We start from the raw sequence: 16,662 nt of genomic DNA, 5'->3' as shown, positions 1-16,662 counted from the left end.
CTCGTATTTACTACTTTCGTGCCAAAGGTTTCCATTTCCGTCACACGTCATATATTTTATTCGGTGTATTTGTAGCAACGTTTCGCACAGTTAATCGATAGTTACTGTTTCGTTATATCACCGAAATGGCCTGTCACACAAACATTCAGTTATCCGAAGCAATTATTCGCATTCAAATAACGAAAAAACGTGTACACGAACTATTGCGAGATTGCATCGTTGGCAAATCAAGTATCAACAATCTATTACGTAAATTTGTATTTGGCAAACGTTTGTCTCTCGACAATTGGCCGTTCATGAAAAACTACAAACCAGTCAGTCGCATCATTAACGCGTTTAATGAGGATAATCGGTGACTGGCGATATGTGCGTAAAGCATAAGGGTCGATAAATTTTTTTAGGAAACATGACAATATAAGGAAAAAGAGCACTATCATATAATACTACTTACTGTTAGAGATGTATAACGCGTATTTTGTGTGAGTGGTGGAATCTGCTTTTTTTACGATTTGGAGATTTGGAAACTTTTCGTCGGGGATATGAAAAATTTTGAAATTTGAGAGTATAGCAATTTTTGAATTTTGGAATGTGGAAAATTGTGACGTTCGAAAATATAGAAATTTGGGAATTTTGTAATATGGAAAATTGGAACCTAAATAGTTTCGCACGTTGTCCATGAAACATACACTGATTACCACATTCTTCATAAAATGTAGTCTTATACCTTGTCATTGTCAAAATGAAGTCTTGTATCCCTACATTGTCCGCAGAACGTAAGCTTATACCCTAACATTGTCCTTAAAACGTATTCTTGTACCCTCACGTTGTCCGTAAAATGTAATTTTGTACCCTCACTTTGTTCATAAAATGTAGTCTTGTCTCCTTACGTTGCCCTTAAAACATAGCCTTGTACCCTCATATTATCCGTAAAACGTCGTCTTGCACCCCCACATTGCCCATAAAATATAGTTTTGTACTCCGACATTGTCCGTCAAATGCAGTCTTGTATTCTCACGTTGTCCGTGAAATGTGAGCTATACTCACTCATTGTTCGTGAATCGTAATCTTGTACCCTCACGTTGTCCATAAAACGTAATTTTGTACCCTCACGTTGCCCATAAAACATATTCTCGTATTCTGATAATGTCCGTCAAATATAGGCTTGTACTTCCACATTGTCCCTACAATGTAGCCTTGTACTGTGACACTGTCCGTTAAACATAGGCCACTTTTCAACATTGTTCTATCACTACTTATGCATTGAACACATATGCGTACAAATATCTGAAATATTTTTGCAATAATCTATTTTACTAATTAATTGAAAATAATTGATAACATAAAATGAGTTACAGACTCACTAACAAGTATTAACCCTTCCCCGTACCATTTATTTAACAGATGCGTCAGTCAAGACTAACTATTCAGGGCTATAACATTAAAACGAACAAAGAAAATTAGGACGTTGTGAGTATTTTATATTCAGGGATCCTTGATAATGCAACTTACAGTTGGACTTAAATTTCAAGTTGAAGAATGTTCAAAGTTTGAGTAAGGTTTGTCACATTTGAGCTGTAAGTGCGTCACGAGTGAGACTCGCCAAAGTACGGGAAGGGGTTAAGAAGTAAATATGGTCAAAATTGAACCACCTTGCATAATCTCGATTCAATTATTTCTTTATTTGAACATTTATACTAGCTTTAAGTAATCAAGTAACGCTCTTCACAAAATAGTATTGGGTTACAATGTGCGTGTAAAATAGAAAGATAAATGGTCCATTATTTCCATACAGTATAATAGTAGGCTACCGAAAGGAAACAATTCACTCGCTTCAAACGGAATAAGAGTCTCTTATACGAAAACCGCAGTAGATGAATAAATATATTCGAACGAAAAGTTCCATATGTTCTAACTTTAACACGTTGCCTGCAGTTAAAAATTTTATTCAGTAATATTTTTATTCTCAATCTTGCAAATATTTTCACGATATTTTGTAATATTTATTATTCATAGGTCGTAGTACGAATATTTGCAATTAGGTTAACAAACTAATTTTTAATAATATAGGTAATATTTGTACGAAAATATGTCATACTTTCAATCGAAACTCAAGTGTTAATCATATTAACAATTACACAACATATTGAAGAACAATCATATTATTATTTATTTATAACAAAATACTTGACACGGTCACCGATCGATGTTACTTATTTACCAAGCTATTATAATGTATTAGATTACCCTAGACAAATAATAATTTCTTGATAACAGTAAAAGTTTTTAAAGGTGTAAAAGCGTCATGAGTCGACGAAGACCCGAAAGACCGTAGCAGGGTTAATGAATCTTGTTTTACGAGTAAAGGCCATTATCTAATCAGATCATTGCATTTTCTTTCACCGACACAAAAAGCGACAAAATTTTCCGCAGGACCTGATAACTCACCTACTTATCATTACGCGTTACGTTTTTCTTTTTCGCGAAACAATGTACGTTTCAAGAGCAAAAACGCATGATAATTGTCAAAGTAATTTTTGTCAAAGTATCAGAATTGCAGTAATTCTTTGAACTGACTATAGCGAGTTTGGCAATGTATGATCCATACTACTTAAATGTATTTTTATTACCTTTAAAATGTAAACGTGGTTCGTGCACGTCCGACTCGTCCTCCGATCAGTAGAATCTATCAAATAGTCTGAAAGAATTCATGCAACTTTTTTAAACGTTTCAAGTATTTAAATTGATATATCCCATAAGTATAGTTACCTTATAATTTTAATTATTTTTAAAAATGGCTTTTAATCGTTTACAAATTCTTGCTTATAAAGTATGCATATATTCAGTATATTCAGAAAAATATGCTTATAATCCGGTAGTTTTTTAATTGTGTACCTGAGAACCTCGTGGGATAAAGTCCACTTGTCTTTTTTTCTGTTTAACTGATTTTTGTATAAGAACTGTGTGAGTACTTTATCGAAAAGTAATTGTATTTCGTAGGTACAAAATTATTACAATTCCGATTTATGTTGACGCATGACGCACATTATAGTTCAAATATGACACACTTGATTCGCATTTTTAATGTAATTAAATTTTGGGACCAATTCAAATTATAATCTTCAGAATCAATGATCAGTAAATTTAGAATGTGTCTAACATTTCAACTTTGTTTATTTATTTCAACATTATTAAAAATCGTTAAAAAAATGTTAAAATTAAAAATTATATTATAAAGAAATGTAAAAGTAGTTTCTATAAATATGGATGACATGGTAACGTACATGTATTGAGAAGTCATCGTTAGGAAGCCGCATCAGGAGACTCGACATCAATAAATTTACTATTTAAAAATAAATATCGGGGTCGCGATGAAGTTTTTAAAATAACATAGGTCATTTCACTTAAATCAACGACGTGTAACAAGTCGCTGCTTAACAGAGGAAAATAGACGAGGATGCAGAAAGCATTCATAGAACGCAAAGAATAAAAAAGTGTATGAAATCTATTTATTGATTAAAAAATAACAGAAGAAATAATTTAAGAATATCGAATGATTCTTTTAATTTAACAAAAGAGTATCTTAAGAATATAATAACATCCTTTTAGTTTAACAAAAGAAAGAACAAAAATTTGATACATATTATTATTAATTATAAGCTGAAGTGGGGTAAGAAGGTGAACGGGACAAGTGCGTATACAGGCTATTTTGATTATACGATGAGCGAAATTTCTCCATTTAGTATGTCTGTTTCCTTGTTTTGTTTCACTATATCCCCTTTTATATTTCAGCTAAGAGTACTTGTTTGCAATATAAAGTACTTGCATAACGCAGTAAAAAGCATTTTATAGCAGATTTGTTAATAATTCTGCTCTTGCCCCATTGCACATGAAATAAAGTTTCAAAGTATTTAACTTCAAGTTACGCTCTTATCCCATTTTCGGGGAAAGTGCAGAGTAGTTGACATTTTAAACAATTTCCTATAAAAATCAAAATGTACAAGGAAAATTAAGGTTCTAGTTAATATTAATAAAATAGTAGTAATTGTGCAAAGCGTTCGATATCGACAGCGTTAAGTATTTACATAGCAGACTGAAAGTACTTACGTTTAAATACCAACTTTACAAAAACCAGTTTGCACTTAGCCCACTTCACCTTATAAAGATTTTTAGTAGCGTTTTAAAAAACGATCTTTTTATGTTTTTAGTGAGGTTGTAGACATTGATATCGAAGATAACGGAGATGGCACAGTAAACATTTACTATACCGTCGCCGATGCTGGTGATTATACTCTCAGCATCAAGTTTGGTGGTCAGCCTATACCCGAGGGATTCTACACGTTTACGGTAAGTACTTATTTCTTTTGATTATAATTAATAACCTAAAAACATTTTTAAAAAATTAGCACAGAATCGATTATTGTATAATTTCAATGATCATTACAATCGGAGAAATTAGTGATAAACAAACAATTTTACGCGATATAAGTAAATCTCTCGGGCGGACCTTTCGTTCGGTTAGTAGTTCCGACATTGACCGAAGTTTGCCGAACGTAGAAAAGTAGCGGGCGACGAAAACGTCCGAACGACTGAACGTAAACAAGCAGTAACAATCATAATACAAGAATAAAACTATTTTATTTTTAATATTTTATTATGAAGCTTTTACCAACATATTTGTGATATTTTCCTGATTAAAATGAGACCAAACACAACGTAATTCGAAACATATTTACGTGTAATCTTAAGTATTTCTCCTTCATCTAGGTTTTACTATAATAAAATACGCAGCAAATGGACGAGTAATGAATGTTGTATAATTTTGTTTTTCTTTCGGTGTTTTATACGTTGTATAATCACGTGATACATCAGTCGTCATCGTAGACTCCTATGGCTTTATGACTTCCACGATTTTATTTCTATAAGTTATTACAAATAAATATGCTCCGATTTACATTATGTTTGGTAACATTTTAATTAGAAAAATATCCAAAATTTTTTAGTAAAAGTTTGATAACGAAACAGACAAAAATGAAAAAGTTTTGTTTACGTTATATTTCTCGGTAAGCAACATTCATGACATTTTCAAGACTTTATTGGTGGGGATAGCTTTTTCGCTTATATCGTGTAGATCATTGCTTGTATCGAGACTTTATTATTATAAAGGTAAAGAAATTCTTCTCAAAGCCAATTTTCCGAGATTTTAAGGATTAACCATTTAGAATTAAATGGTATAATATGTTTTTATCGTTAATCTTGATTATGCTGAGATCAAATCAAATTCAACTTATAATACTATAACCTTCGTGTGATCTTGAAAACACAGTTCATGAAAAATAGGCAACTGATGGACAGAGAGAAATAACTGACAGAAAGATTAACTGAGGAAGTTTCATTAATAACCAGTGACTTATATATTTAGTTGTTATGTGTATAGCGGTGGATATCCTGTATAGTATTAGTATTAATGCTATATATTTATAAATTTAAATAGTAGTATTAGTGAAAATAAATTTAACTAGTACTACTTGCAATATTAGGCACTTCTAATACATTTTTTTTTAAATTAATTATTTTAAAATATAATGCTAGAAGTTTTTATATACTTGTCCATCTAATTTTTCAAAACTGACTCCCTGATGACACTTAAATAATGATTTATTTTCTTTAAATCAGCTGTTTAAAAATATAGTACTAAAATATAGTCTTGTAATGATCAGATAATTTTTATCTGTAATAATCGAATAATTTTTACCTCTACTTACCATAAAACTTTAATCTATAATAATCAAACAATTTTAATTACTAAAATCAGATAATTCAATTATACAATTTCACTCTTCAAAAATCAAACGATTTGCACTTGTAATAATCAGATACCTCAGACCACAATAATGAAATACTAATTTACACAAATCATATAATTTTTTTTACACAAATCCTCAATCAATCGATGTCCCACGCAGCAACCCAGTTCGAACGAAAGAAAACCGCGATCGTGTATTTATATTCAAGAAACCTCGTCCCCAGGCCGAACAATTAAACAATCTTAAAGATTCAAATTTCGTGGCTCGGTTTTTGACTCTCGTAATAAATGCATGTACGTACCAAAACGAAGCTGGCAAACGCGTACACGATAAATATCGAGCACCTTGCACCTGCTCGGTAAAAGAGCAGAGCAAAATATTGCTAACTGGTATTGTAACAACCACGGAATCTGTCTTTTGTTAGATTTTAGTGGAAGAGATACTATGCTTTTCCTTCGTACACGATGGTGGGGTGTCAGGAGTCTAACTATAGAGGCAATGTATACTATAGGATGTATTGTCGTCTTTAGTCTCCAGCGGAACAGTTCGCTTCGAGGATCCATTCGAATAGTTTCTGTCCGATATTTGACATTGCTCGAACCTTCATTTCATGTGCACTTTTTGACACTCTGTCGACCATTTTGTCAAACCACGGGGGAGCCACATGAATTTCGATCGAAACTCATAGGTACGTAAACACGCGTTCAAAAATAAAATAAATTAAATATCAAGGTTGAAAGTGTCATAGTCAAATTAAGTTGTCAAATTTTGCAAGTTTAAATTAACTTGCACTTTCATTGATTCACATCGAGTTGAAGAATTAACTTTTATATTAATTTTTCGTCTGTTTTTATTTAATTTAAATCTTGTAAATTTAAGTTTAAACCCGGTTTAAATTTTGTTTAGTGTTAAAATTTCTATGATCTGTTTTTTGACGATTTGTTGACAAAATACGATTGCAGTTTTCATATTTTGAATCCCACGAATTTTGTTCAGATATTTTTTTGGAAGATACTTGAACATTTTTATGTAAAAATGGTAGTGAAATGTTTGATAAAATTTTAGTTTATAAATTTATCAAATATGGTTCAACAATACAATTATTTGTTAAATAATATGTTTTAGAAATTTGATCAGCCTGTGATCAAATGATTTGATCACCTCAGATTTAAATTGTATTCAGTTTAATTAAAAGTGTAGATAATTGTTTAAATATCGTTTTGTAATTTTTTTATCTGAGGTTTGTAAGATAAATATCATATTTTGAAATAAATAAAAGGACAAAATATGGTTTGATTGAAATTGATTAGAAATATGTAGAATGTTTTTTGATTTAATATGTTTGACACAATTTTGTCAGATACTTTATTTTCCTGTGTTGTATTTTGAAGATTTAATATTTGAGTGTGGATATAAACAATTTTTATAAATTTATATAAGAAAACAGTTGTGTTTTGATAGGTGCGATAATTATACGTGATTTCTATACCGTTTAACCTTCGCAAGACGAAAGGATGAATAGAGGAGACATGTAAAGAATTATAAATTGTTATAGCTATAGTTTGGGATTGTTTTGTATTGTGTTATGTTACGTGGTTTTTAGAGATAGTGAAATTTAATTTTGGAATTTGAGAATTCCGAATTTGGAGTTTTATTAGTTTGAAGGGTTTCAAATTTAAGAACTTTAGAATTTAAGTATTTAGGAATTCATAAGTTCATTTTGGAATTTCAGAATTTATGAGTTTAAGAATTTTGGAATTTCAGAATTTATGAGTTTAGGAATTTAGGAATTTTAGAATTTAGTTTCAGAATTTAGAAATTTGAGAATTTAAGAATTTAAGAATTTAAGAATTTAAGAATTTAAGAATTTAAGAATTTAAGAATTTAAGAATTTAAGAATTTAAGAATTTAAGAATTTAAGAATTTAAGAATTTAAGAATTCAAAAATTTAAAAATTTAGGAATTTAGAAATTTAGAAATTTAGAAAATTTATAAATTAAACAATTTTTAAATCTCAAAATTTCAACAAATAAAAATCTGAAAATTTAATAATGTAAGAATCTGAAAATCTAAAAATTTTTAAATTTAAAAATCTAAAAATCTAAAAATCTAAAAATCTAAAAATCTAAAAATCTAAAAATCTAGAAATCTCAAAATCTATAAGTTTTAAAATTTGCAAATTTAAAAATCCAAACAAGGATCTGATAATAAAAAAACTAAGATATTAGAAAATTAAAAAAAATGTAAAAATTAAGAGCTGCAAATATTTAAAAGTTTATTACCTCTAAAATATAAAAATTTGACATGTATTACGTGACATGTAGCATACAAACAGAAACTTGTCAGTGCCATGATGAAACCGTCGATGCTAAAATAATAATGCCAAAACTAAATTTATGATTGTTAAATGTTAAATGACAGGTTATTAAACTTTTTGAAGTGTGCATCTAAATATTGCAAAATAGTTTCCCTACACCAAAAAACACCAGAACAGTCCTTTTTTCATTTGACTCACAGATATACACAGATACACGAAAATATTCAAATAAGAGGATTGCTACTAAAATAGACACCAATTAATCTCGTAACTGAACGTGCTTTAAGATATTAGGTTTCACAAAGTGGTGCAAATTGCGGTTCAAAGTGTGATAAATCTCATTGCATATCTTGCGAAGTTAACATGCCACTTTCGTACTTAATATATTCTATGTGTATTTTATTAAAAGTCTAATCAACGTTTGATACTATCGGAATAATAACATTATAGAAATTGATTCTTGTTATTGTTGAAATAATAATATTATTGATTATTGAAAATAAAATATAAAAATTATTGAATATAGAGATTGAACAAAATTTTATAACAAAATTTTTATAAAATATAAAAATTATTGAAAATAATAATACTTTTAATAGAAATTCTGTCAATAATGAATCGTTTGTAAATCGTATAATTTTCCAATAGAAATTTGTTGAACTAATGATAGTAACAAATATCTCACTAATAATAATATGACAGATAACAAATTTTCTAATGATCTTCAAATGAAGCAGACATTTGAAATTAATCAGTAATATACTTCACAATATAAACTTATACATAAAGTAAACAGGTATGAGATTATTAATAAATACATAAATAAATAAATAAATAAATAAATAAATAAATAAGTGAATAAACGAAATTATTTGTTATTCATGATTAATATACTATTCTTCACCTATTATCTATAGTATTAGTCATTAAAAAGAAATGTTTCAATAAAAGAATGACTAGACATTTGTTATTTACAAATCTCTATTCTTGTGTAATAATAATTAAAGTTATACTATATGTGCATAATATTTTAACTTAATTTATTTAATTGTTGTCACAACAAATAGACAATATAAAAAAGATCTTAATAAAACAGCATACAACAGAGATATTAAGAAACAATTAAAAATTTAAAGATTTAAAATATTTTTAATAATATATATTATGTTTATTAATATATTTCTATACAAGTATTTTTTTTTAGCTAATATTTGGAAAATTCTTATGAAATTCCAAGTACACTATGAATGATGAATATTTGTTGAATAAATAGATTATATTTTTAAATATACGAATCTTCAATGGAGTAATCAAATTTATTAATTTCTAAATTTGATTATATTAAAGTCAGAAAACTTGTGAATTTGGGAAGATGATTATTTCTGAGTGCAAGGATTTAGTCATTTGACGCTTTAACAATTTAGAAATTTCAGAATTTGGGTAACTTTTGAAGGTTTTAAGAATTTGGTGGTTTATCAATTTGAAATTTTAGAGATTTGGGAAAATGAAACTTTGGAAAATTAAAAATTTGAGATTTTGGGAATCTGTGAAAACGCAAATTTAGAAATTTGAGTTCCAGGATTTAAAAATTTGGGATTTTGAGATTTTGAGAATTCAGAAACTTGGGACTTGAGAATTTACAGCTACTTTGTTAATTTAGAAATCTAGAAATCTAGAAATTTAGGAATTTAGGAATTTAGGAATTTAGGAATTTAGGAATTTAGGAATTTAGAAATTTAGAAATTCAGAAATTTAGAAATTTAGAAATTCAGAAATTTAGAAATTTAGAAATTTAGAAATTTAGAAATTTAGAAATTTAGAAATTTAGAAATTCAGAAATTTAGAAATTCAGAAATTTAGAAATTTAGAAATTCAGAAATTCAGAAATTCGGAAATTTAGAAATATTGAAGTTCAGTTACTTGATCTCTCAAAATTGGCAGCAAATGGTGCAATTTCCCATACATTTATTCCTGTTGAAAGACAGCTTACATTGCAACCGGGTGTACGTGCTATTTCCAAGAAGCTTGCAATGGAGGTTTATAATCTTTATTAACAGCTAAGTCTTGAATGTTTCAAGCTGTTGAATTAGAAACCTAAGCCTGTATTAAATTTACCGCGATTCGACTAAACTACTAAGCGATTTTACGTCGTTAAAGGTATAATATTTTATCTAATATTTCAGTTTATTTTCAAAAAATCTTTAGGCACCTTTTTTTTCTGTAAAAATCTTATTTTCAAATTTTTGTCATTTATCTTTTCCAGCGAGAATTGTGTAACTGAAAATCGTGAAGAATAAATTATTTATAACTGCATTGAAAAATAGCTTTTCGTGTCTGAAATATCAGTGAATTATGTGAAAGTGAATCATTCGCTTTGTGCTGCTTTTTTCGCGTAACGATAAGTTTTGGGAAAAAATAGAAAATTGCGTAAATTTATTACAGGGGATATTTAAAAAAACTTTCGTGATTTAAGAAAAATTTCGGTGAAAATGTTTAAACATTACACTGTTTACTTTTTATGTATGTTTATAATTAATTAATTAAAGGTACATAAATTTGTTTTTAATGAATACAAGCTTACAGGACTATATTATTAATTAATATAGATTTGTATTAATTAATACAAATTAATTTTGGAGTGAACAAATAGTGGTTTATGTAGATTCATATAAACTGAAAATTCTGCAATATATATTTATATAAATGTTTAATAAATTAATATAGGTTTACAAAAATTTGTAATTATTTATTGTAGGTTTATAGAAATTTATAATTACTTATTCTCAGTTTATATAAATTTGTAACTAATTAATATAGGTTTATATACGTTTATAATTAATTATTATAAATTTATATTTTACAATGAATTAATACAAATTGACTTGAATTTTTAATGAATTAGTATCATTCGTATAAATATCTGACTAACAAACTCAACTTTATATAAACTTGTTATTAATTAACATAGGTTTAATCAAATTTACTTATACTTTTAATTAATTAATATAAATTTTAATTTATATTGATCAATACAAGTTTGTATGAACTGAAATTAATTTACATGAATATCTAAGTAACTGAAACAGGTTTATATCAATTTGTAACTACTTAATTATATAAATATTTAAGTTTGTCTGCATTTCTGCAGTTCAAAGTTACTCAATGATTATTAAAAAATTCTTCAAAATTAACGTCGGAATAGTCACGGTTGAAAATTGCCAATTTTCAAGGATTGAATGTGATCTTCAAGGATTCAGCGCTTATATGTCTATTCGTTTTTCATTTTTCTTTCAAAAATTCACGATCAAATTGACCGTGATAAAAATATCCCATAGGTAGTCGGTACAAAACACTTGGACGTTTGTCAGATCGCGATGCTTCGATGCAAAAGCAAATGCGTTAATTGTCTTTTAATGCTTGTAAAGCGAACAGAAACATCTGTGTTTCACGATACCGTGTTTCGCTATTATAAATGATGCTTCACAGATTTTATGCGAATTCTACCGAACCCTGGCGTTTCGTCACTCTTTGAATTTAGTGGCGAGCAAATGGAATAACGACGAAAACAAGCAATTTCGATGCAATCGAATGTTTTTCGGTAAATTGGTTGTTTCAGTCAATCATACTAATGCAATTCTGAAAATTCACTCACTTAAATATATAACCCCTCAAATTACACATTCGAGAATATTGGATGTTGGTAATAATAGCTAATAATGTGAAGTATTTGTCCGTTTTCAAATAAGATGTTTGAAAATGTTATATCGTGTATTTGCAGATTTAAATATTTTATTATTTGTAGGCGGTTGGATATATTTGAAGATATAATAGTATATATTTGCGTATATTGATAGCTAATTTTTTCGAATTTGATATTTAGGATGATAATATTATATATTTATAAAATTAATTTTTTCCATCAAGATAATATATTTTACAGAATTAGATTTTCGAAATTCTGATACTTAGATATCTAGATATGTGTCGATGTAATTCGATATAATTCGATATACTTCGATTTATTTTGATATATTTCAGTATATTTCGATACACTTCGATGCTTATCGACACAGTTCGATATATAGCGATATGTTTCGATACATTTTGATACATATCAATACATTTCGATACATTTCAATACATTTCGATATATTGCGATAGATATCGGTATATGTCGATACATTTCGACATATTTTGATACATTTCGATATATTTCGATATATTTCGATATACTTCGATATACTTTGATATACTTCGATATATTTCAATATATTTCGATACATGTCGACACATTTCGATATATTTCGATATATTTCGATATATTTCGATACATTTCGATATATTTCGATACATTTCGATATATTTAGGTACATATCGATATATTTCGATACGTTTCGATACATACCAATATATTTTGATATATTTTAATATATTTCGATATATTTCGATACATGTCGACACATTTCGATATATTTCGTTACATTTCGATAAATTTAGGTACATATCGATATATTTCGATACGTTTCGAAACATACCGATATATTTTAATATATTTCGATATATTTCGATATATTTCAATAAAAGTTTCTTCTCTACGAAGCAATCGCAAATAGTATACTTCTAATCTAACCGAAAAAATTGAACAGTTCCTTCCGAGAATCATATATTTTGACTTATGTATGTACAGACGCGTGCACGCACATAAACTAAATATAAACTCCATAAAACAAAAATAGAAAATTTCTTCGGTAGAAGTTGTGTCAGCAGGATGTTCAAGAAATACGAGTAGACATTTTTTGCAATAATAACTTCAACAGAGGTATTTCACGAATGCGAAATTGTACGTTAAGTTAGTAAACGAGTTGCGTTAGAAGATGACAGAAAGGGGATGAAGATGATGACGAAGAAGGACGGGACGATTGTCGAGGATGCAGGGAGGGCCATTAAGAATTTTACACGGATATGTTGCCTGATCTAATTTGAAATCCAACACGTATCTGGTACACCGACCGTCTCTTAGACTATTTCGAGTGCAAGTCAGGCTTTCTCAAATTTATAAACAGAAACGTTCGAAGTAGGTGGAAGACGGCGGCGAGTATTGAATTAATAGGAGAGATTGCATTACACTTCTCTCAAATTTATTCGGTATATTGCATCTTTGTATTCGGTTAGTAAGGTAAAAGCTGTAAAATGCGGCGATGTGTTGACGCTTCCTAATAAATTCTCTGCTATTGTCCTTTGAAACTCGTAATTATTAATGTTATACATTGTACAAGATGGAATTAATTACAGTTATTAGTACATTGTACAAGATAGAATTAGTACAGTATTTAGTATTAAATTAAATATTGTAATTAATTCTATCTTGTACAATGCATAATACTAATATTAATGTTAATAATTCGAAATGTTAGGAGTATTTTGTTTTTTATCTTGAGTTGACCCCACCTTGATGTTTTCATATTATATCAAAAATTTCCATTTAAAAAACTAAAGTCATAGTTTGAGAAATAATGTAAGTACAAGAAATTGTTACAAGGTGTTTTTGAAATGGGGGTACAGAAAGAGAGTGAATTTGAAATAAGGCAAAAATATAGAATACAATTTCTTCATATGTCGCTTCATTTAAAAAAAAAAAGCGCAAAAATGCAACAACTTATCATTACTTTGAGAATAAATGTTATTAAACAAATAAATCTAATCATTAATAATACCAAAGTTCGTTATTAGTCATTCTTCACAACATTAATATAGATACTAACGTTCAATGGCATGAATTTATTAATAATTATATTTGTTGATTTATAATACTTGTTTACTGTAGAATTAGAAAATATTTCATTGATATTATATTACATTACACTGTAATATTATACAATGTAATGTGTATTACAGATATGCACTATATATTCACTTTTTTTACTATATATTACACTTTGTACAAAGTTTTTTAAAAATACCTGTACCAAAAAAATTTACTCTATATCTCCTATTTATTATCTCGCGTCAATTTACCCCTTTTTATTGTGTCACAATTTCGAAAACAGTGTGTATGACCGAATGCTTCGAGTACACTACATTAAAAGTCTTTCCTCTTCCATTTCTTCGAATTTCTTACCGTATACGTAAAAATTTCTGGGTAGTAAATTTGTAGAAATAAATGCTCACAGATCTGATTACCCATATATGAATTAAACTATTAAAATGTAGTTTCTACTTAATAATAAATAGTGCAGTTATGATAAAAGATAAAAAAGTATTATTAGTATGAGTGAAAATCCATGTGAAGTGTTACTCCTTTAACTCACATTGTAAATAGCAGCAATATAATGAGACTATTCTATGTACAATATTTGAGGGGGAAATTTGACAGTTTATTTCATATAAATCGATTCTTTGAAACATTGTGTGAAGAAGTATTAAGTTTTGGAGCTAAAAAAATTAATTATTGTTGTAAAAATGAAATATTTCATTCAACAAACTGCAGTTAGGAAACTATTTTTAAAAGTTCTTCAATCCTTTTTTCACTGTTTTCTTAAAATAAAGGAAAATATTTCCTTTTTACAATGTTATGCTACTCCTTCAGTTTTAACTAAAATATCAAGTTTTGTTTATCGAAAAATATTATAAATTTAAAAATGTTGCACATACTACTAAATGGATGTAGTTTAAAAAGAAAACAGTAATTTTGATCTCGATTTAAAATTTAAAACAATTTGTTTTTTAATTCTTTCTTTTACAATAGAAAAGAATTGAATTTCATGAACTAATATCTTGAGTATACAAACAGAAATAGAACTTTTTCTTCTTTCATTTCCTTTATAGATACGTGCTATAAACTATAAATAATGCAACCTACGATTTACGGAAAAAGTTGTCTGATGAATGACGCCATTAGTGTATATTCACTGATCGATTTGATTTTGATAGCGTAATTTGATTTTGATACCTCTTTTACGAGCAATTTTGACGATCAAACGTACTGAAACTGGATGCTTAAATCTGATAGCCTGAACGTCTGATAATCTAATTTTACAATCTGAACTTTAGGAGACAGCATAAGAAACTACAATATTTTAAAGAACTAATTTTATTACATATTTTGTTATAACACGAAACAATAAAATTTAAGGATGTACTAGGATTTATACTGAATATAGAAAGAAATTTTTCAAATATGAAATGCTTGAAATCCTGAAGTGGATTTACTACATCAAATTATTTAGATAATTATCAATCAACGAAACAGGTGACAATCCGATGATGTTAAATTGTTCTAAATATTGATGTACTGATTTTCATGCACTGCAAAATTTTCGTAATTTTAAAACTAAAACATGATTCTATAATTTGCAATTATGTTATCTTCACCGTAAATCATGGTCAGATAATTTTCTAAATTGTTTTTGTAGCAAATATAAAAATGTTAACAAAAAGTTCACATATTTTGAATAACTTTTTTGCTGTTACTCAAATACTATTACTTACTTAAATATTCATGATGAATCGACTAAAATCGTGTTATGTTAACAGAAACACAATATCTGCTATTTTAAAATCGCAAAACATCAAAGTTGATAATAAGCAATCGCTGCTCATATTTTATTTTCTTCAAAACTGTGGGTGCTGCAATAAAACGTTGTACGCATTCGAATTCGGCACACAAAAATCTATAAAAGTTACAAAATTAGAAGTTTCGCTTTGTTGAAGTTTTATAGTTTTATACATGTACGATTTTAACTGACTGATACATTTCATAGGTGCCATTACATTCAATCATTTTATCTTAAATATTTAATAAAATCTGGTTTCTTTTTCATGCACGAATAATCAGTAGTGCAAATAGAATATTATTATTCTCTACGCAGAAGTTTCATATTCATACAGTGCATTTTTTAGTCAAAATAAAATTTAAAATATGTGTTAGGGATATAAATAACAAAACAAATAACAAAGGCAAGGAATTAATTAATTAATATTTATTGGCAAAACAAATTGAATAATTTACAATACATATACAAAAACAAATTGCAAATCAGTTTCGAATATAATATTTAAAGCAACTCAAACGCGTATCTTTATTTATTAACAATAATTTATAGCGAAGTAACGACTTGTATCGAGGAGCGAACGAACGAACCGAACGAAAGGACGGTCATCGAAAGAATGCTCGCAATTGATAAGCCGTAGCGGCCCGAGTCCCGCGCTATCACGTGGCTCTTCCTCCACTCCGGCCTATACAATTGCGAATACCTGGCGGCTTTGCTCTTAGGACCAGCCTGAACGTCTCGGAAAAATTACCCATGTAATTTTCCGTCCGCGGACCCTCGCCAGATGCAAAGCATCGTCCAAATCGGGGTCGACGGAGGCCTCAGGGGTCCGTCGAAAAACGTCCCCCCTAGCCACGGCCTGAACGGCCCCAGGTTCGCAAAAGCGTCCCTGTGCACGCAAAGAGATCACCGTCCAGGTTGCCAATTAAACGCGAATTTACCAATTATTCTACCTTTCTCTCAGGTTTTTCATTTGCTCCTTTACATGTCT

The 16,662-nt window shown here is 28.5% G+C and overlaps 1 protein-coding gene across 4 annotated transcripts in view; it reads left to right on the top strand.

Moving 5' to 3' along the window:
* Positions 1-16,662, top strand: part of cher (filamin A protein cher) — a 135,703-nt gene that overhangs the window by 68,070 nt on the left and 50,971 nt on the right. For all 4 annotated transcript variants that reach the window (XM_076534355.1, XM_076534356.1, XM_076534358.1 and 1 more), the window contains one exon: positions 4,206-4,344. In XM_076534355.1, the coding sequence (XP_076390470.1) occupies positions 4,206-4,344 (139 nt within the window). The remainder of the gene's footprint in view (positions 1-4,205; positions 4,345-16,662) is intronic.

Source organism: Megachile rotundata, chromosome 8 (assembly GCF_050947335.1).
Source record: "Megachile rotundata isolate GNS110a chromosome 8, iyMegRotu1, whole genome shotgun sequence".
In the NCBI taxonomy this organism is placed as follows: Eukaryota; Metazoa; Arthropoda; class Insecta; order Hymenoptera; family Megachilidae; genus Megachile; species Megachile rotundata.
This window is presented reverse-complemented; position numbering and strand designations above follow the sequence as displayed.